Below are 20,121 nucleotides of genomic sequence, written 5' to 3'. Positions count from 1 at the left end.
CATATGAACATGAAGATAAACTTCTTTACTTGAGATTGGCAGAGGTGGAACAGGCTGCCCACAGAGGCTGTGGAGTCTCCTCCAGAGATACTCAAACCCTGCCTGAATGCTTTCCTGTGCAGCCTATTGTAAGGAACCTGTGCAGCCTACTGTAGGGAACCTACTGTAGGGAACCTGGGTGTTGGACTAGGTAATCTCCAGAGGTCCCTCTAACCCCTATGATTCTGTGATTCTGTGTTTAGATGTATGTTAATTCAGCAGACTCACTTGAATTCTCTTTCCAATTTCCACTCTTCCCAAAACTTAGTGAAAGCATCTAGAAAATTTTCTGTACATACTTACGTACAATGAGTTCAAAGCAAAATAGGGAAAGAGAAGTAAAAAAGAAAGCATCTTAAGAGAAAGAGATTCCTGGAAACACAAAATAATGCTCTCAAAACATATGCCATTATTAAGGAGCAATTATTGTGTGGATTTTGTGTGATAGTCTAGTTAGTCTCTATTTCATTTGCTTTCCAAAGACTCCATAGTCTATAAAAGGACTGGAAATTTCTATAATGAATACTATAATGGCATTCATTATGCCAGCAGAATTAAGTGTGTGTCAACACTTCCATTATAAAATTCAGTTTTTAAGAATGTGTAACTCGTCTCTATAAATACTTCATGCTCCAGTTTATTTCAGAATAAGTCAAAACATTATTTTCTCACAGCATACACTGTTGTAGTGATGTTACTGATTTCAAATAGACAAAGATCTTGATTAACAAAGATGAAAGAGGGAAAACAAATTCACTGCTTTAACATGAAAATGCTTTTTTTTTTTTTTTACAGAAATGTATTTCAATTTTAAAATACTACTGGTACATAACCAACATAATGCTGGTTTTGTTTCCTTTTAAAAACTAACACGCCACTGCTCTGATTCTTTCTGTGGAAGATTAGCTTTGGGGTCTGGTTTTGTTTCTTTTTTCCCAAATAATGTCTGTTACAAAATTATGTTTCAGTCTAATTCTCAAATTGGGACTTTCCAATTAGTGTGGGGGATGAAGTCCTGTACATCTGCAGAAGCAGATTAAATGGTATAACTGTTGTGAGGGTGTACGTGCCATCTTTTCTCTGTTCTACCTTCTGTGATTTCTATTCACTGTGACAACAGTAAATCTGATGTTGCACAGGAACAAAGAAATGTTCAAAGATTTTGAGTTAATGCTTGATGGATTGATGGATTTACGTCCAAGAAACCTCAACTTTGAAAGGAGAGAAGAAACCAGGTGTTGTAAGAGCTGTAAAGCCCATGGTAATTAGGCTGGGGGTAGGGAGCAGCTTTCCTGTTGTTGCTGACTGTGAGTATAAAATATACAGCTCAGAAGGCTTCTTTGTCTGAAAGATTACTTTCCATGTAATTTGGATTCTTCACTACTCATTCTTTTGTTAATATTTATGTGCTATTTGTTTTCTTGAAACTACCAACACAAGAGGACAGCAAATTATTGACATTATTGAATTCACAATATATATTACAGATAAAAATGCATGGTAGGAAGACTAAGCTACTTTCTTACCAAAGGTAACACAGACAAACCAGAGATATCTTCCAGTAAAATTTCATTTTATATTTAAACTTTGGGGGCCCTTTTTGAATTACACCAGCCTCAAAGTTTAGCTCCTGCTCATAAGTTTTTATGTTTGTAGCTACAAAAAGGAGTATAAATTGTGATTGCTTACAGTGAGGTGTATGAGACAGGAGGAATAAAGACATTCAGAAAAACATTTGGATACTGCAAGCTGTTTTGGGTTAGGCAGAAGCGCTTGACACGTCTACAGGGGGGAAAAGAACGAAATTCTCCTTGTTACTACAGAAACAGACCTTAAAAACAGCAATAAAGTACATTCAAATTCAGTCAAAAATTAATATGGCTTCTGGTGAAATACTGAGCATGCATTTCTAATATAGAAAAAAGATGAAATGGAGGTAAAATGGAAGAAAGATATCCTTCAGGGTAATAAATGATGACCAGGTGAGAACAAATCATTTCAATTCCAAAAAAATATTATGTTTTAATGCTTGGATTACTGGGAGGAAACAGAAGTTTCATCGCTATGAAAGCTGCAAAGCACCACCCCAGCATTTTGTGGAATAATTACCTGGGTGAACCACAGAACTCCTTGTTTGGCAATGCAATTACATGCCAAAAACTTCCACAATTCCATTTCTTTCTCAGTCTTTATGCCCCTGAGTTCATTTACATTGTATTGTTCAAAATTGCCTTCAAACAAATAGAGTTACATTAGAAACTGCATTTTGTGTTCCATGCTCAGAATACAAAGCACCTGTAAAAAGAAGGTACCATCACCTCCATCTAACAGAATAAATTAAGTAAGAGAGAATTAATTGCTCAACATTCCATCAGCCTGCAGCAGCAGCAGCACCTGGAAAGGCTGTTTTTTAGTCTAATTTCAACATGAAGGGGATAAGGAGCATCATCTTAGCATGTTAAACCTGGCTGCACAGTCTTTCCTGTATATAGAACAGAATTGGCAGCTCAGAATATCAGTCACAATTCACCTGTTTTCATGTAGCACATGGAATCATGACATTCTCAGATTTTTGGTCTGAGAAAAGGAGAAGCAGATCTCCCATGCAACTGAAAGGGAAATTCATCACTACATAATTTACTCATCTGTCAGTTCAACTAAAGGTGTTTCTGGAATATCATGAAACTGCAAAATATCCAGATATTTTAGTATAGAATATGCATCCATCAGCTAAGTTAATTTTAAAATCAGCAGTGTACTGGCAATGCATAATAATCTAACATAGCACAGTACATTAAGCAAAGATCAGTGTTAATTTGCACAGTTTTTCCTTTTTTCAGTTTAGTGAGCAAAGGCTGTCATAATAATCATGCTGGTTGTTGTCCAGCTTTAATGACTGCATTCATGAAGGCTCCCAAGTGCAGCATGGTATAAATAGTGTGATCTGCTGTGCACAATTTGTACATTTAGGTATTTACATTAATTCTTGCTTTGAAAGTGTGCTCCTCCTCTAAACACTGTGCAGATGTATGCATAGAAGACCATGTGGGAAACTGAGCAGCCAACAGACTGTTTCGTGGGATGCCATGCAATTCTTACAAATAGAAGGAAACCAAATGATCTGGAGATGTGCACAATAGGGAAAAATGTCAATATGAAAGGAAAAAAAAGCACTATAAATAGAGATAAGAGTGTCCAAGTTCAGCTCTCCCAGGCTGAAGTAGCACATGGTAACAGCACTAAATACACTCTTTGCTTCAAGCAGCATTATGGACCAGAGGAGAAGAGACAGGTGGGTCAGGCAGCATTGTAGAGCATCCAGCTGTTTCCTTTGTGTCCACCCAGCAACATCAAGGACCTGTTTGCTTTTACTACCAGCTGTATGAATCCTTATTCCTACGGCTAATACAACTAAATTACATCCCACATATGTGGAAATGGTCTTCAGTTCTTTTTTATCACGTCCAGAAAAGACTAAGATACTAGGGGGAAAAAAAAAGAAAAAAAAAAAAAAAGAAAAAAAAAAGTAAATATCAAAACCCTTGTTAACTTTAGGTAAAAAGCTAAATATTTCACAATAAATATTTGCTAAGGTCTCTTGCAAAATGAATGAGTCCCATTATTTTCCCATTCTTCCCACATGAAGCAATTTATCTCAATTGTGGGCTTCACCTGTTTTTCTTCAGGAAAACATACATCACAGTACATACCTCTGGTAAACAACTTTGCTAGAGCTCTTAGAAAGAGTTTAAAACACAAGAAAATCAAATATTATGCCTCTGATTACTGAGAATACTACATCCACAGTAAAAATGAAACAGGCAAATATCCTAAGGGAACATCAAGAAAGTCCGCACAGCAAATAGGAGACCAAACTTTCAAAGTAAAGATATTTTTGTTTGCACAGTGGGAGAAGATTGCAATGAGATGTACCCAAGCTATTTCTGAAACTCATTTCCCACTCGCTAGACTTGAGTCTTAGCATACTCATATCACATAAATAGCAATTGCAGCAGTTCACTCCAGCTGCAACTGTTTAGGATTTGTTGAATTAAATGGTAAGAGACTGGAGCTGAAAGACTTACTAGAGAAGTTAGGAAATAGTCAATTTATTCAAACATTTTTTAAAGCAGCATATTATTCTGTTTTTCAAGTCACAACAAACTAATATCAGATGCTTGAGCCTACATTTTAATGCATATTTTACCTTTTAAGTAAATGCTCAGTCATGTGAAGTTTTCCTCAGCCATGTACAACCACAGCGAATTTTCAGGAATGGCTTTTCAGTAAGCAGCAGACAGTCTCTCCAAATCAGTCCTCCACCTTGCAAAGTTTTTCTCTTTGTGCTGCATAAAATAGGCAAAACACAACAGTAGCAACATTTGTTTTTTGAATTTATCACATTTCTACTCTTAATCTCTAAAATGCATATTCCATAGTCAGCTTGAATCTGCTGCAAAAGTCATGCATTACTTCCTTGCTGCAGGTGAGGTACAGAGCATAAAGCTTTACAAGCCATGGAAGTAAGAAGCCAGGCCCCCAAGAATTACAGCTACCCAAAGCAATTCTGCTCACGCAGAACAAAATCTCTCTGCTCAAAAACTCTGAAAGCTTTGTGCTGGGAGATATCATGAACCGTCTCTACTTTCTCCGTATAACCCATGTATCAAATAGCATTGCTACAACCCCAGAAGCATTCACATTTCAATTTACTTCCTTGAAAGCCAAGTGCAGCAACCAGAATCAAACAACAAATCGTGTCTACACTCCTACCACAGCCTAAATCATGTCCTGAATTACAAGCTTGGGCAGCATGGCAAAATGAAGTGTTTTCAAGTATCAAGGTAGCAGTGCTTCCCGCTATTGCGTTTCTTTAACGCTCTATTGGTAGAGCAGCACTTCCAGGCTGCAGTTCCTCACTCTTATCTCCACAGTACAGATTCATTGACTGATGTCCCCGAGCTACAAACTTTGCCATCCAACACCAAAAGCAGCTTTGTCCACTGACAGGTCTGTGAATTTTCCCCTCCAAGAACTGCACCACAGATTAGTCCTGCAAAAGCCACATTCACTTCATTGTCTCAAAAGTTCAGTTTCCCCATATTCAGAAGGAGGTGGTGGTTGACAGGCACACTCTGCATCACCAGCTCTTCCTTCTGCACACTCTCTAAGTTATGCAGATGCCTTTGAAAAAAACAGGTTTTGGTAATGGAACAAATGACCAATGGACAAATTAAAATCTACCAGATGAGTTATAACAGTCTGAGGATGCAGTTGGAGCTAGCCCCAGTTCAAAACAGAAATGCACCAGCTTGCCACCATTCCAGCTGAGGCATACCATTAATAGCTGCAGCTCAGATCACTAATGTTTTTTCTAATGTCAAGATGTCCAAGACAGTAACACATAAAAAGAAAGCATGAAAAAGACAGGAAAATATTTTGGTAAAACCTTCTCCTTCTATTATGACTTGATAAAACAGTGACAGTCAGAGGAAAGCCATACCCCATAACGTATCAAAAAACATTACAGCAGAGAACTCATTGGTTACCCAGGTGGGAATGCATGACAGGTCTCTCACAGTTCAGCACTTCTCTGCAATGGTCCCCCCTGCCCTAAGGGCTTCCCTGCATACTGTCTTGGTGAGAGGACTTTTACGTGGGTACAAGTCATCTTCACTCAGCCTCCCAGAGCTCATTCCATCTGGCTGTAATTCAGAGACTTACGCTAGTTCTTCAGAGCTCTTCAACCAGTGAAAACCATCAGCTCCCAGATTTGGCTATCTCCCTTTGCAAACACTACCACATCCTTGCCTTTGGTTTGTTCAGTCTTCCCACACCCAGGTTCCAGCACTCATTTTTTCCTTTAGTTCAAAGTGAAGATATTCAAAGACAATAATAAAGTCAGACCCCATTGCCCTTTGCTTGCAAGACATGCTAGCTTAAGTCGTGGCCTGAGCTCCTCAGGCTTGTTCATTTTTTATCAGAAGAGATGCTGAGGCTATGTTTTTATTTTTCCTCAGTTGGACTGACCACTTTTTTTTTTTTTTTTTTCTGCTTACCAACTCTATTACACTGATCTGAAATAACCGAAAAGTCAGAATGTTTCCACCTGGATGGATGATCTTTTAGGTCTTTTCCAACCTTGGTGATTCTATGATTCTATGATTCTACCTTCTGAGGCTCATTAGCAGAGTTCAAAGACAGATGGAAAGCACACAGGCTTGGGTAGTTTGGGTTTGCCGTTTACACTGCAGAAGATGTAAGAAAAAAATATATGAAAGTGAATAAAGCTAGACATTAGATTATAGGAGCCTTATTTTAATCCTCTTACATTTTCCTATGAGAGGGAAGGAAATGTAAGAGTCTATATAATCCTATCAGAGGAATGGGAGTCCTGATTCTCCCAAGAGGGAATAATTTCTCTAGTCATTTTTCCAAAACTTACAAATAAATCTTGGCTTGGCCTGCATTTAAAAAGAATGATTTCATGAACCCCGTGCTTAAAATTGTCCCATAGGTCACAGGGAGGAAATTTTCCACTGCAGCCATTACTCAGAGTCACCTTCAAGGAGCCTACGATGGAAGCCAAAATTCTAAAATCCTTTAAGACTGCTTAAAATAGTTGTGAACTAAGCTACCATATTTAAGGCAATGATCTTACCCTGCCGCACAAAGTGGTTTGACAGTAACATGTTAATACGGGTACTTTATAGAGTAAATTATTTATGTAGAGGATCTTGCTGACTGCATTCACACTGGAAAGAATGCCGTCCTTACTGACTTAAATGCCACCCTGGAGCATGGCTAAGGGGAACTGCAGCATTGCTTAAGTAAATAGTCTATTTGTTCTTTCACATTCCCACAGGACAAAAAGAATTTATAAGTATCAGGATATTTTAACCAGTTTTCATTCCTTTTTTTTTTTTTTTTTTTTTTTCTTCCAGGAAGAGACGTCGGTGATGTCATTTGCCTTTACACATTCTCTCAGACTAACAAGGATGAATTCATCTTCAAAGGAGATCCTGTCAGCAGTTGACTCCCAGGGGTGCTGGTTCCCTGCCCCGCATCCTGTGGGTATTTATTGACTGGCCTGTGAGCTGGTGCTTGTCATCACCCTGTGTGGCACCGTTCCTGACTTTGCAGCCTCCGGACAACATGCCACCAGATAACCCTGATGTCAGCTCCTAAAGGACCAGCACCTCTGGTCTCTGGTTATGAGGTGCCTTTCGTCAGTGCAAACTGCAGTTAATAAGTTTGAGAAGAAAGTAGCTGCATTCTTAGGCACAATGTGAAGCAAAACAGTAATGCAGAAGGACTATTAGGAAACTGTTTGGGAAGAGTTCAAAGGCTATCATTTATACAAGAAACCTGATCTGACTTGAAAAATAAAGGTGTGATTTCACACAGGATATTGGCCTAGATATAGGCCTTTTCCTATCACATAACACAGGATTAGATTATTTCACATCCTTATCTCAAGATTTTAACTTGAAAGTAATGATTAACAAAGCAGATACGAACCCTTAGAGGCCTATTTCAGTAAAAACTGAAGTAAAAAAATTTATCAGATTGTAAACATTACGAGGCAATTTGACACTCAGGTATATCCTTCATGGCATAAGGAAACACTTTACTCCACGCCTGTTAATTCTTAGTCCTATGATAATTTTAATATCTTAAGATGTAAATTTAATGTTGGTGGAAGCTGCGTGTGTGCTGATCACAGAAGCCCATGATGGCTGAGGCTGGCAGGGGCTGCCATGTCCATCAGTCCCAGCCCCAGCTGCAGTGGAGCCACCCATAACAGCTGCCCAGACCCATGTCCAGGCAGCTTTGGGAGATCTCCAAGCAGGAGAGGACTCCACAGCCTCTTTGGGCAGCCTGTGCCATGGCTCCAGCACCTGCATGGTACACAAGTGCTGCCTGGTGTTCAGACAGCACCCCTTCTTGTTTCGCTTTGTGCCCATTGCCTCTTGTCCTGGTATTGAGCGCCATTCAAAAGACCGTGGCTTCCTCTTTTTTATACCCTCCCTTTGGTTATTTGTACACATGGATGAGATCCCTCTGAGCTTTCTCTGCTCCAGCTCCTAGAGTCTTTCCTCATGGGAGATAAGGATTAGATTGGATCAGGTTGAATCTCTTGGAATCTGATCCTAGCAAAATCTGCTTAGGCTGGCGCCTTTTTTGCAGATTAAGAACTATCTCAAAACTGGTTAATATTTTTGAATTACATCCTTTGCACAATGTTTGTATTTTGTATGGATTAATGGCTTCGAGTCTGCCCTTGTTCCCACTTGGGCACACCATTCTCACTGGGCGCTGCTGAACTGCAGCCTAATCCTGTGGGATGCTGAGCGCCATCCAAAAAGATGCTGACAGCTTCAGGTCCTGCTTAAATTGTAGGCTTCTGACAGTAACTAACATGCTGACAAAGCACTAGGGAATGGCAATATCACTGCTCGTGTTTATAAACCCACTCTAAATACCTAACTTGAGACAGATTCTTTTCTGAGGACAAAGTTGTATTTTTTTAAATAAATTTTAACTGTAATCGAGTGGTATTCTTTTCAGAATGGATTGTGACAGGGCACAACATACAACATCATCAGAAACATAATATGGAATAAGTATTTCAAAGACTTACTGTCAACCTGAACACATTTTATGGGATGATCTGTGATCCAGATGGTAGTGAAGCTGAAGTTTTTCTGTTTTTGTGGCGCTGTGGGAATAAGATACTGTGATTTGGTGCCAGTGTGTGATCAATAAAGAAAAATGTTGGCAATACTTTGGAATATTGTGCATTCTTAGCTAGATGACGTGAACTCCAATGATTAATAGCGGGATAGCTTTGAAGAATTACTGGAAAAAGATTTAAAATCATTTTCCTTTGTGCTATTTTTCCATTCAGTGGATTGGCAAGGAAATAACAATAAGAATTTACTGGTATGAATAATGTGTCATTGGTAAGTTCTTTATACTCCTGTCCAACTGGCAGTTCTTAAGATTTTAATTCTTCTGCAGCATTACCTGAATTCCCAAATATAAAAATGAATGCTTGGTTCAAAATATTAATACTAAAGTAATGAACCTCTACAATGCAGCTCCTGAATATCAGTGTAAAATTTTAATACCCTTCAGTATCTTGTATCGTTCTAATCAATTAATAATCTGCAAAAATTCTATCTACATTTATGTAGGAAGGGGTGGAAGAAAACTGATAGCACTGAGTTACCTTGGCAATAGCATTTTCTCATTAAAAACATCCCTACAGAGCCTTATATCTGCTTTTGTAACATATTAATGTACGCGTTTAATAATTCTAAAAATGTTAGAATTGCTGCCATCTACTAAGGTGACCTAATTTTTTAAACGACTCTTCATATTTATGTGTTTGGAAAAATGCATGGGATGAAAGCCTCCATGCTCCAACTTGGACCTTACTTCTGCCAAAATAATTAAGATTGTTCTGTGAATGAGACAACTGATGAGAAATTCAGTGTTTATGATTTTGTATGCCCTCCGCTTTAAACCTTTTCTTCAACACTTTCCACTGAGTCCAGGCTTTAGGTAGCGATATTAACTATTTTGTCATACAAGTGCCAGCTGCTATTTTTGTACAAATCTACTCTAATTTAGGAAACCTGGAAAATTTCAGTTTGCATGTGATCAGTAAAGACTTATCTTTTACAGATCAGTTCCTTGGAAGCTCTCCATCTCTTCTCTGGGAAAGTTCCAGATGGCCTGATTAAAACTTCTGTGTGCTCCTGTAGATGACACCACACCTAGGTTGGGCTGAAATGATAGCGTACATTCTCTCCAGTTGACTCCAGGCAATGTGGAACGGGGAATATGCCTTCCTGAGAGGCAAAGAGATTATTTCGGTTGGGAAATGAACAGACTGGAGATTAAAATAACAGAGGTTTGGGGAAAAGGTCAAATTTGTTGGGGCAAATGAGACAGTGGGTGCGTTTACATTATTCTTATTTGAAATAAAATCCTATTTCTGACACATATTTCTTGCCTTTGACTGCCATTTCATTGTAGTTTTGCAGTACGTGAACTTTCTATGAATGACCTCCGACACAAAGGAAAGAATAGGGATTAGGGAAACTAGTACTTAAATCAGGTGTGATGAGATAAGATTGGGAGGCCGAGACTTAATTATTTAATTAAACAATTAGTGAAGCAGATGTGATAATTAATTAACTGAGAAGGGTAAAAGAGAGGAAAAGTGGAAAAGAGGAAGAATAGAAATAAGATGAAGTGTAACATGGTAAGTTGAGCTAAGTGGGGGACAGTTTTACAAGTGCATTGTTCTAGTGCCTTATCTTTCTGGAGTGGTTGGGTCAGCTGTTCAGTTCCCAATTGCTCTTCTGTTTCTGTTAGGTTTCTCTAATACATGAACTTGCTTGTGACATCTTCTTGAGGAGACTTTCTTTCCCAGGTAAGCTCTAACCTCAATTTAGGGGAAGGAAAGGGAAGCTCTTCTAAGGCTGCTCCTGACAATGTGATTTTCTTTTGCTGAATTTGAACTAAAGTACATAATTGTCTCATCATTACTCCAACTCTGTCTAGAATGGTGTACCAAAAGATTAAAGATGTAGTGCTACAGGCAGGCATATAATGTAAGTAGTTTAATTAAACGTACACATGTGGTAAAGGTCTTAACATCAACAATATCTGTTAGTATATTGGAAACACCTGTGACAGCAAGGCAACCCAAGATCTGTTTTATTTATTCTCTAAGCTCTATAAATGTAAATATTCCAGTAAAATAACTAATGTGATTGATCTTAATGTATGTATTTGATAATCTGTCTTGGCAAGGCCAACTACAGTACATTACAAACATTGGTGGTGAAACCATACCACTGTTCCATAAATATCTTCAGCTGAGCATCGTTTCTCTGGAGAGAAGTTTCAAAGCCACTAGGATATTCATATATAAATAGCTTAGAAATATGTTGGAATGAAGATTAGAAAAAAAAATATTGCAATGCTATTAGTGTTTTTTTTCTGGTGTATGAAATAATCTGCTTGTACCTATGTATATTTTGGTACAGAGTATCCTTAGTTTTACTGAATCTGTACACAACTATCCTACTTTATAACTGTGATACATGCTATTTTTTTTAATAGCAGGAGTTAAGAATGTTTGGAAATACAACCCAAAATCTGTATTTTTATTGCAAACGTGCATCTTGCACTGCTTATTGAGATGGAGGCAGGAAGAAAGACCAAATTCAATATTTGTTCAGAATTCAATAGTTATTTAGAACCATCATAGAGAATTTTATGCCATCTTCTGTTGTGATCACGATGAAATTGAATGCATGCTGATAGGCCATAAGACATTATTGATCAGTAATTGTTAGCATATGATTAAAAAGCAGCCAGAAAACATATCTGGCTTCTGACCTCAGACGAGTCATCAAATATATTGTTATAAATAAGCAAACATTCACACCTACCTGACTAAGCCTTCATACAGATACTCAGGTACGTTTGTAAGAGCATGTGTTGTTTGAACACAGAGAGACATCTGAATCAGGTGTAGACCCCAGAAGTCATAGTGGTGCTCTACTCTGAGAGCATAAAAGGGATGAAATTGAATTTTTAAGACAGTACTCATGTATTCAGCACACTCCTACATGGCCCGTGAGAAAAAAACAGAATTCAAGACAGGTTATTGCTGCTCACTCAGGCCTCGATACAGACTACAATGAAGTTCAGTAAAGGTGATTTACCTGCATTACACTTTTCACTTGTTGACTTTGGAAGCCCATCAAAATCCAAATGAGCTACCAGGTGACAGAAGTAGGCAGCATTTTTTTAGTTTGGGAGACCTCTAGTGGACCTCCATCCTTCTTGTCTCCAGTTGCAACTTCCACAGCCTGCACAAAGCAAAGCTAGGTTTGCATTTGGCTTGGACTCCATATGTATGAATGAATTTATTAAGGTATTTGGAATCTAAATGGAGCTGTTCTAAAATCACACACAGTAATAACTTTGATTGAGATTTGAATCGATCTGATAAATGATTGATTAAGCTATGCAATGTTGAGCAGAACAACATTGACTTGCTTAGAGGTCCGTGTTAAAATACTCACCTTTAGGTGTATTTATAAGTATTTACAATATAAAAATGGTGTATTTGAAGTTGTGATCCAAGTGACCAAGCTACTTTCAGAGCTCATTTTTCTCTGGTTGTGTCTTAGGTTGGTCTTAGGTCTTAGGTTATGTCTTAGTAAGGGCAGCCTTACTGCATAACACTGACATAATGAAGGCTCTTCAAAACTCATTCTTTCTCTTCATTATATTTTTGAGTACTAATAGAACCAGGATCATGGCTCTTCAACTTGTTTACAAATTCAGTAGGAATGGACAATAAGTCTAGAGTACTATACTTAGATACTGAAAGAGAGGAAAGAGAGTGCAACATTTACAAATGATTTAGTAGTTTTTGAGAACATGAATTTCATGGTGTAATTTATTCACTGTTATCAGTTATCAAAGGGTAAATAATGTGATACTCTTACTTGCAGTCCTGCTTCATTCCTCAAGGAGCAGTGCTCCCCTTTACGGAGAAGGAACAGCTAGCTCCCTGTGAGCCATATAGCTAACTCCAAAGCACAGAAACAAAGAGCCACTTGTGTTTGTGACAGAAAGGATAGATTAAGCAGGCTACGTTCGTATAATAAAAACAAAAAATACTTAATATGAAAAGAACGATACAGGCCATAAAAATCCAGTGCAGAATACTTGCTTCTACAGGAGTGTTTTCTAATGCAGTTGTTTTCTGTGCAACTCTTTATGCATTTGTGCATATGTCTATTGTCCATTTTTCAGTGACCAAGACAGCAGAGTGTGGAACCGCTGCTTTTCTAAAAGACTGTAAGTGTTTCTACTGCAATTTCAGTTTTTGTGTTTATTCCTCGTCCATAGGAGGTTTTGTACAAACATAACCTTCACTAACTGTTTAGAAGTTCTTCACACAATTACAACTAATTCCATAATGTGAGCATAAGCATTCAAACCTCAACCCTGAAACCATTTCATATGCAACTACATAGAAATCAAGAGAACCTTGATTCACAAAAGCAAACATTTACCTTTTGTCTAGATGAGCAGATGTTTGTTAGTTTTAAATTACATGCTGAGCTTTCAAAATACTTGTTCTTTGGTATGATTGCCCAAAGAATATATTCAGAATATGCAGGAATATAGAAATATCTATGCATGAATTCCTTTTTTAGCCAGTCATAATAGGAAACATAACAAGCAGTGAGGAGACAAGAGAATCAACTTCTCCCTTACAGTGGCTCCTAATCCTATAAATAGTTGAGTAAATGCTTAATTCTAACTGTTGTGAGACAGGAATTTATAATTGTGCTTGTGAATAGAAATAATTATCTTTGTGAAGCTACACGTTTTCCTTTGGTCATAAATCATGCGTAAAAATGTGTTCATGTCTTAGCCTTCCCATTTTCCTGCAGAATATGGCCCTATTCCTCCTCAGAAAACATCTCCTAGCTTACCTCAGTGGGAGAGTGGGGATGATTGGGAAGGACTTTCTGAAGACAGCATGGAGGAAAAGGAAATATTTACCTACAGAAGTAGCTAGCTTAATGCCCAGTGAAAAGACCTGCCTGGATGCCTACCTGTGCGACCTACTGTAGGGAACCTGCTTTGGCAGGGGGGTTGGACTCGATGATCTCTGGAGGTCCCTTCCAACCCCTACAGTTCTGTGATTCTGTGAAAACAGTCAGGATTTTGTCACATCAGCTCAACTCATAAAGGACAGAGTACGTAAATCTAAGCATCTCGTCACCTGCAGACCACATCAGTGGACAACCTTTTTTGTTTCAGTGTGGTGAGGAGACAAGGAGTGGAGCACATGTAAGCCACGGCGCCTTTGTCCGTTCTGCAAGGATGTTATTTTGACACTGGTGTGGGGAATTATCTTCACAGAGGTAAGTGTAGTTTGTGAAAACTGTGATGAACATTTATTCTAATTATAATTCTTCAAGTTAAGAATAAAAGACGGAGACTTTTCATTTCAACAATTTTAGGGTTCAGGAATAGAAAGACTACATCACAATCAGTCTCTGGAGCCTTAACAGGCTGAATTTCCATTGTCTTTTCTGGTGGCTAGGTCTCAACAGCACTATTCCTGAACCTGGTGCAAAATAAATTCCTGAGGGACAATCCAGATAATTAAGAGTATAAGAAAAATCACTTAGGAAAGTTACAAATGAGGATGCTGGAAAAACAGCCATTATAAAACAGTTTGAAAGATTTGCAAAACACTGAGACACTGATTTTTCTCTGCAGTCTCAAACTATTTAAAGATGGAAATTAATGAAGAGCTGTCGCATTATTTAAATTTAAAAATACACAATATACAATTTTATGGAACGTATTATAAAACCTTTGAAAATTGAGGTAAGTCCCCAATGCACAATGAAAAAGACTCCATAGTGTAAGCTAAGTGGTGTCAGACGAGGTGTAGCATCATAACCAACCATGATACAAATATCCAAGACTGAAGTGTAATTCTCAGCATGGAGAAAAGTCAAGGATTGAAAGATTTGTATAAAGCATTTATTGTAGATGAAGAAAAGAAAGCAAGCACCAAAGGGAAGCATGACGACTCGTAATGAAATCCAGATGTTTTTACTGGGTGCTGGAGTCACTGTAACTCTTGGATGGGGTGGCACTGCAGCTCTCTGTGGAACTCTGTGGCAATGTGATGTCCTGTGAGCTGACATGGAACGACCCAAAGTATACAACTGTTGGCTTGGGATAATTATCCAGCCATTCAGAGAGTCTGACGGTGCTTCTGCAGATTATTGCACAAGCAGATCCAATAAAAAGACAGAAGTGTGCATAAGGAATACTGCATATAATAAAATATTCTGTTGCGACTGCATGTATTAAGATTAGGCCTTCACTTGGAATATTGTTTTCTGATTGTCCTACCCAACTATAACGTAATAAAACAAGATAGGACTCTGAAAAGCATGGAAATACAGAGGGAGTCAGATGGAAAATAGAGGGGAAAAAAAAAAGCCTAGCTGGGAAAGGATAAGTCTTTAACACAGAAAATAAATGGAGAAGTGAAATTATTTCTATTTACTCACTTCCATAATTGAAACAAATAAATGCATTCAATGAAACTGGAAAGTAAAAAAAAAAAAAATTACAATAAGCATAAGTAGCTGACGACAGATGATCAGTGTGAATTTCAGGAAAGACTGGACATTTATAAGGATCATCACACCGCATTTTGGATGAGATTAACAACACGAGCATTTTGAAAAAGATGCAGGGTCTTAATGATCAAACATATACCCTGATCTTTAATTACAGGAGGTTTAAAACAAAAAGCTGCTTCTTCAGTGTTATTTCATATTCACCCATTATAGGAGTTCTTGCATTTTCCTTTGAAATGCCAGAGCCAGGATGGCAGATGACATGCTAGTCTGACACGGCCTAAAGCTTCCAAAGCTATGAAAAACGTTGTGTTCATGTGTGCAGATTGAGACATTAGGGCCACATTTTTCAGAGGAAACTTGTTCTCAATCCCCTGAAATACAAGAAACAAACAAAACAAAACCATCAGGAAATGAAGGTTAAGTTACCAAGCAATACTTCATTCGCTTGATTACGAGAAGTACTGTTACAAGACCTGGAAAGCAGCACTTTATATTTTTCTTTCAAATTTAAAATAACAACAATGGAAGGAAAAAAAAAAACCTATTTATAATGACAGCAATAATAAAAATAACTGCACAGTCTGCTCCGTGCAGTGACTTTTTTCACCCTCTGTAAGGGAAGGGTTGCTATTTATGGAATGCTCCAAGTCTGCCTTTCAGGACGCAGCCCAGCTTGGCTGGACAGCTTTCAGTTGCTACTAGAAATATGTCACTTATTAGGAACAGAGGGGATGTTTATCACTATCTCAAGGGTTACTTTGGCTGAGGCAAAGAAATAGCTCAGTTATATAATGGAAAGAGCTGGGTCAAAGGATGAGGCATTTATATAGCGTGTACTCAAGACTCCAGGAGGGCAGACTGAGTCTCTCCCTCCTGTGCCTTTGACACAGTGTGGACCCACGGCTACACAGATCTCCCCAAGCTCCCTCAAAGCTACGGGGGCTGGAGTTACTATTAAAGAACACTGCTCAAACTTCTCAGCTGAGAGAAAAGGTGCATCTTTCCTACTGCTCCTGTTGCCCTGCCCGTGAGCCTCTTTGTTGTTACCCCACCCATCACGTAGCTGTAGCTCAAACCACATCCAAACAAACCAGAAAGGTCATCAGCTCAAGCAGCGAAGTTTGAGCACGGCATGTTTTAATGGTGCTTAATAAATCAGTGTGTGGGGGGGTGCTCCTCGCCACGTTCACTTCTGACTTCCAAAGCAAAAAGAAAGCTCCCCCACACCTAACACCACCCTGTCCCGCTTCAGCACAGGACAGAGCTGCGAAGCACCACACGGCGGCAACTCAGCCGATCGATGTGCATGCCGAGCACTTCGTTTCAAGGTCACTCCAACACCAACTTCAGTCAGAAGAAAAACAACCCGCATCCAGAGCGTTCCCTTGGCGCTTCATTCGCAGCATCCAAGGAGAGCATCGATCTCCTATCACCAACCCAAACGCCTGCCGACCACCTCTCGAAGCACAGCCGGTAAGTCAGCACGGCGCCTCGCCCCAAGGACCGAGCTCAGGAGCCCGCTGGGTGCGAGGCCTCCCCGAGCCCCACCGCGGCACCTGTTGTGCCGGCAGCCGAGCGGGGCAGCGGCGGGGGCCGCCGCGGGGCGCCGCGATCCCGTTGCCGATCGGGGGTTCGTCCTCCCCCTGCGCCGTAACGGGCTGCCCGGGCTGCGGGCCGGGGGCGGGCGAAGGTGGGAAGCGAGGAGGACGCGGGCGAGTTTAAAGCGGGGGGAGACAGAAGGGAGGAGTTTAGGGAGAGGGCTCTTGGGAAAGGAGCTTTGGGAAAGAGTCGCGGAGGGGGCGAGCGGGCTGCGCGGCTCCGGCGAGAGGACGGGCGCCTGGCGGAGACTCCCGGGGCCGCGCCGCTCGCCTCTGCCGGCTGCTTGCCCTGCGCCCCTCCCGGCGGCGGGGCGATCCGAGAGCCGCGGCTGGCGGAAGGCGTCGGTGCGGAGCGCTGCGCTGCGCGTCCGTCCCGCCCCGCCGCGGGCGGCCGGCTGGCTGACAGGTGCGCGCTGCTCCGCGGCACCGGCCGCCCGCACGCCCCCGGCGGCCCCGCGCCTGCAGCAGCAATCCCGGCCCCCGCCCGGCACGGCCCGGATTGTTTAGTCCTCGAGAAGCTGGTCTGAGTCCAGATCCTGCTTTGATCCTTTTTTTTTTTTTTTTTTTTTTTTTTTTTTTTTTTTTTTTAAGAAAAAAAAAAAAAAAAAGCCCCAAGAAAAACAAAAGCTGAAGAAGCAGACAAGGGCTCTAGGAAAAAGTTTTGGATGGGATTATGTGGAAACTACCCTGCAATTCTCCGCTGCCAGAGCAGGCTCAGTGCTGCCTGCTCCCCTGGCGGCGCTGAGAGACGCCCGGGCCTCGGTGCCGCTCCGCCAGCGCCTGCTCCGCCGCAGCCCCTCGCCCCGCCGGCCCAATGCTCCTCCTCGGGCTGCTCCTGCTGACATCCGCCCTGGCCGGACGGAGGCACGGGGCCGTCGCGGAGTCCGACCTCGGCAGCAAGTTCGCCTTCCCCGGCGCTAAGGAACAGAACGGTAACGGCGGGGCGGGCGCGGAGCCCCCCGCGCAGAGGGGCCGCCGGGGGGGGGGGCCGGGGCCGTGCGTGGGTGAGGGGTGTGCGGGGCGGGCTGGAAGAGGGCTGATCCCGCGGAGGAAGAGGGAATTACTTCCAACTTTCATGTGTACCTGAAGTGTTTGGAGAACTCTCAGACGGGAGTCCCCCTGGGCCGGGGCTGCGCGGGGCTGGAGAAAGGCTCCTTTCATTCAGCGCGGGCGGCTCCGGGGTGTGTAATTTGCTTAGCCTCTGAACTCCATGTGATTTAAATTATTCAGATTTCTAAGCGCCTTTCCTCTTGATCTGCTGTTGCGAAGTCATTTTTTAAAAAGTGTTTTGCAAGCTGATGCGTTATGTGCTGCATGAAACCACGCGTGGTGCACGGTATCTGAAGTTTGGGCCGTTAGCATGTGCTTACAGAAACCGTGGTGCTTCACGTAAGGAGGGAAAAAGGGGGAAAAAAGTCCTTTGCGCGTCAGCTAGAACGAGCTCTATGCCTGAGCACAGAGCGGCACAAAAGGAGAAGCTGGGAGCTCTCAAACTCCTGCGTGCTGTAATGAAATAGGGCAAAAATGCAGCTTTAAGACTAACGTGATTTAGTCAGCTTTGAACTTGGGACTCCCCTGATAAAAGAATTCTACGTCATCTCTCTAATAGAAAGAAAAGATGGGGAGCTCAGCAAGCGTTCTGTGTGCTGGCAGGATCCATAAAGTGCTGGTGAGCACAGCATGAGAGATGCACACTGCTGTGGCCCGCTAATGTGATGATGTATGGCACCTGCGGACTGCCAGCACTGCTGATCAAAGCGCGGCGCGGGGATCAATCTCTAATCAGAGCAGTTGTGGAGGGCCGGAGGAAAGTGATCAAAAGACCCCGGGACCCACTGCTCTGACAGGAAGCCAATCAGACTCTGTGCACAGTACAGGAAATTATCTGCTCTGTGTGAGAGGAGAAATTGCTCCCTCTGCTCCTTCCTGGCTTACCTGACATCTGGAGAATTTAGGGCACCGCTTTGTGAGGAGAAGGAGCTTGGCACTAATAGACAAAAATCTGGTACTTCTGTGCCATAGTCTGTGCAATCTGTATGATTGCAGCAGGATGCCCAGATGCCATTGTTCTGCTTCAACTTTGTTAGCTCAAAACCTGCTGCGGGGTCGGTTTTCCATAGTAGTGCTTGTTAATGCAGGGCACCGTACAATGGCAGGGATCCAGCAGAGAGGTGTGAGAGGTGGATCGTGCAAACAGAACTTGTGTAAGTGGACCTAAGAATACGTGACAGCATAAGATGAATTCTCTTCACGTGCAGCCGAAGTGCAGCTGCCTTGGGTCAGGCTTCAACTGGTTTGCAGTGCGATTTGGCATGCTGTGAGGTACAGTCAGTGCCTCTTATAGTAAGTGCGAATCCAGGAGATTTCAGTGCTGTGGAACTGTATTCTCTGGTAGTTTATACTTAAAACAATCCAGGTCCTTGATGTTGTTTACTTGAAATCCGTTCTCTAGTTGTTCAGTTGCAAAACTTTTCTCAAAAATGAGTACAAGCTTAAGTGCAACTAAGTACCAACTCCTGACTTTTTTCTTCCCTGATTTTAATTATTTGGGGGATCAGCAACACTGGTCAAACCAGTTCTTACTTGGTTTAATTAGAGTGGTTTTTTACACTCTGCTGCAACTTAAAGATTGTATAGCTTTTAGCTAGAGGCAGGTTAAAAGCTGCCTGGAGTTGGAGAATGAGATATTGCTGTTCGTGTGCCAAATAATCGTTGGTCAGCAGAGAGAGAGCTTTTTCACTCACGCAATCTACGAATAAAAACTCTACTTGTGAAACTGCTGCGTGGCCAAGTAGTTCTGATGCAGCGTGGATTACAGTGTTACTCCCCTCTGTGTGTGGATGATGCAGATGGTGGGTCAAGGTGATACTGCATGTCTATGACCAATTGTTAAATCAGTGGGACTGCTTGTGTTACAGAAGGTAAGCAATTGCTTACGGACTTTCCTTTTAGTAAGTGGAGGGTTTTTTTTTTAATTGCTAAATGAGTGTTAATGTCAGAATTGCAGTTGGACTCAATTGGGTTTATTTGTGAAATGGGAGAGTATTTAAGAACCCCTGTTTCTACAGGGGGACATTTTAGGTGGTAATTTCCTAGGGAAAGTACTTCTTTGTATCTGTGAATTAGGTATTCTTAGAACACAGCCTTTGGCTATTAGCTCCTAGGAGCTCCGTGTGATGGGCCTTGCAAGGCTGGTATAGCTCCATTTGAAATGACTTACAGCTATGTCATTTTTTGCTGGACCTCTGTGATGGTCAGGTTTT

General features: G+C 41.3%; 1 protein-coding gene and 2 long non-coding RNA genes across 4 annotated transcripts in view; 2 read left to right on the top strand and 1 right to left on the bottom strand.

The window, feature by feature from the left end:
• Positions 1–826: 826 nt before the first annotated feature.
• Positions 827–9,940, bottom strand: LOC128084407 (uncharacterized). The gene is made up of 4 exons (XR_008208523.1): positions 8,684–9,940; positions 6,211–6,287; positions 4,247–4,385; positions 827–3,521 (listed from the first exon to the last, which is right to left on the bottom strand). It is a non-coding gene; the product is annotated as an uncharacterized LOC128084407 (long non-coding RNA).
• Positions 9,941–10,386: 446 nt separating this feature from the next.
• Positions 10,387–16,599, top strand: LOC128084411 (uncharacterized). Its single transcript, XR_008208526.1, has 3 exons — positions 10,387–10,486; positions 13,912–14,015; positions 16,513–16,599. It is a non-coding gene; the product is annotated as an uncharacterized LOC128084411 (long non-coding RNA).
• Positions 16,600–17,317: 718 nt separating this feature from the next.
• The window catches only part of PDGFC (platelet derived growth factor C), a 111,671-nt gene continuing 108,867 nt past the window's right edge, over positions 17,318–20,121 (top strand). Inside the window, exon 1 of one of the 2 annotated variants that reach the window (XM_052690405.1) lies at positions 17,318–17,790. In XM_052690405.1, coding sequence (XP_052546365.1) covers positions 17,673–17,790 — 118 coding nt within the window. In that variant the 5' untranslated portion in view covers positions 17,318–17,672. The remainder of the gene's footprint in view (positions 17,791–20,121) is intronic. The other variant, XM_052690404.1, reaches the window with a different exon arrangement.

The sequence above is a fragment of the Tympanuchus pallidicinctus genome, unplaced genomic scaffold (genome assembly GCF_026119805.1).
Source record: "Tympanuchus pallidicinctus isolate F22 unplaced genomic scaffold, pur_lepc_1.0 scaffold26, whole genome shotgun sequence".
Lineage (NCBI taxonomy): Eukaryota > Metazoa > Chordata > Aves > Galliformes > Phasianidae > Tympanuchus > Tympanuchus pallidicinctus.
Note: the sequence above shows the minus strand (reverse complement) of the source record. Positions and strands in the feature narration are given on the sequence as shown.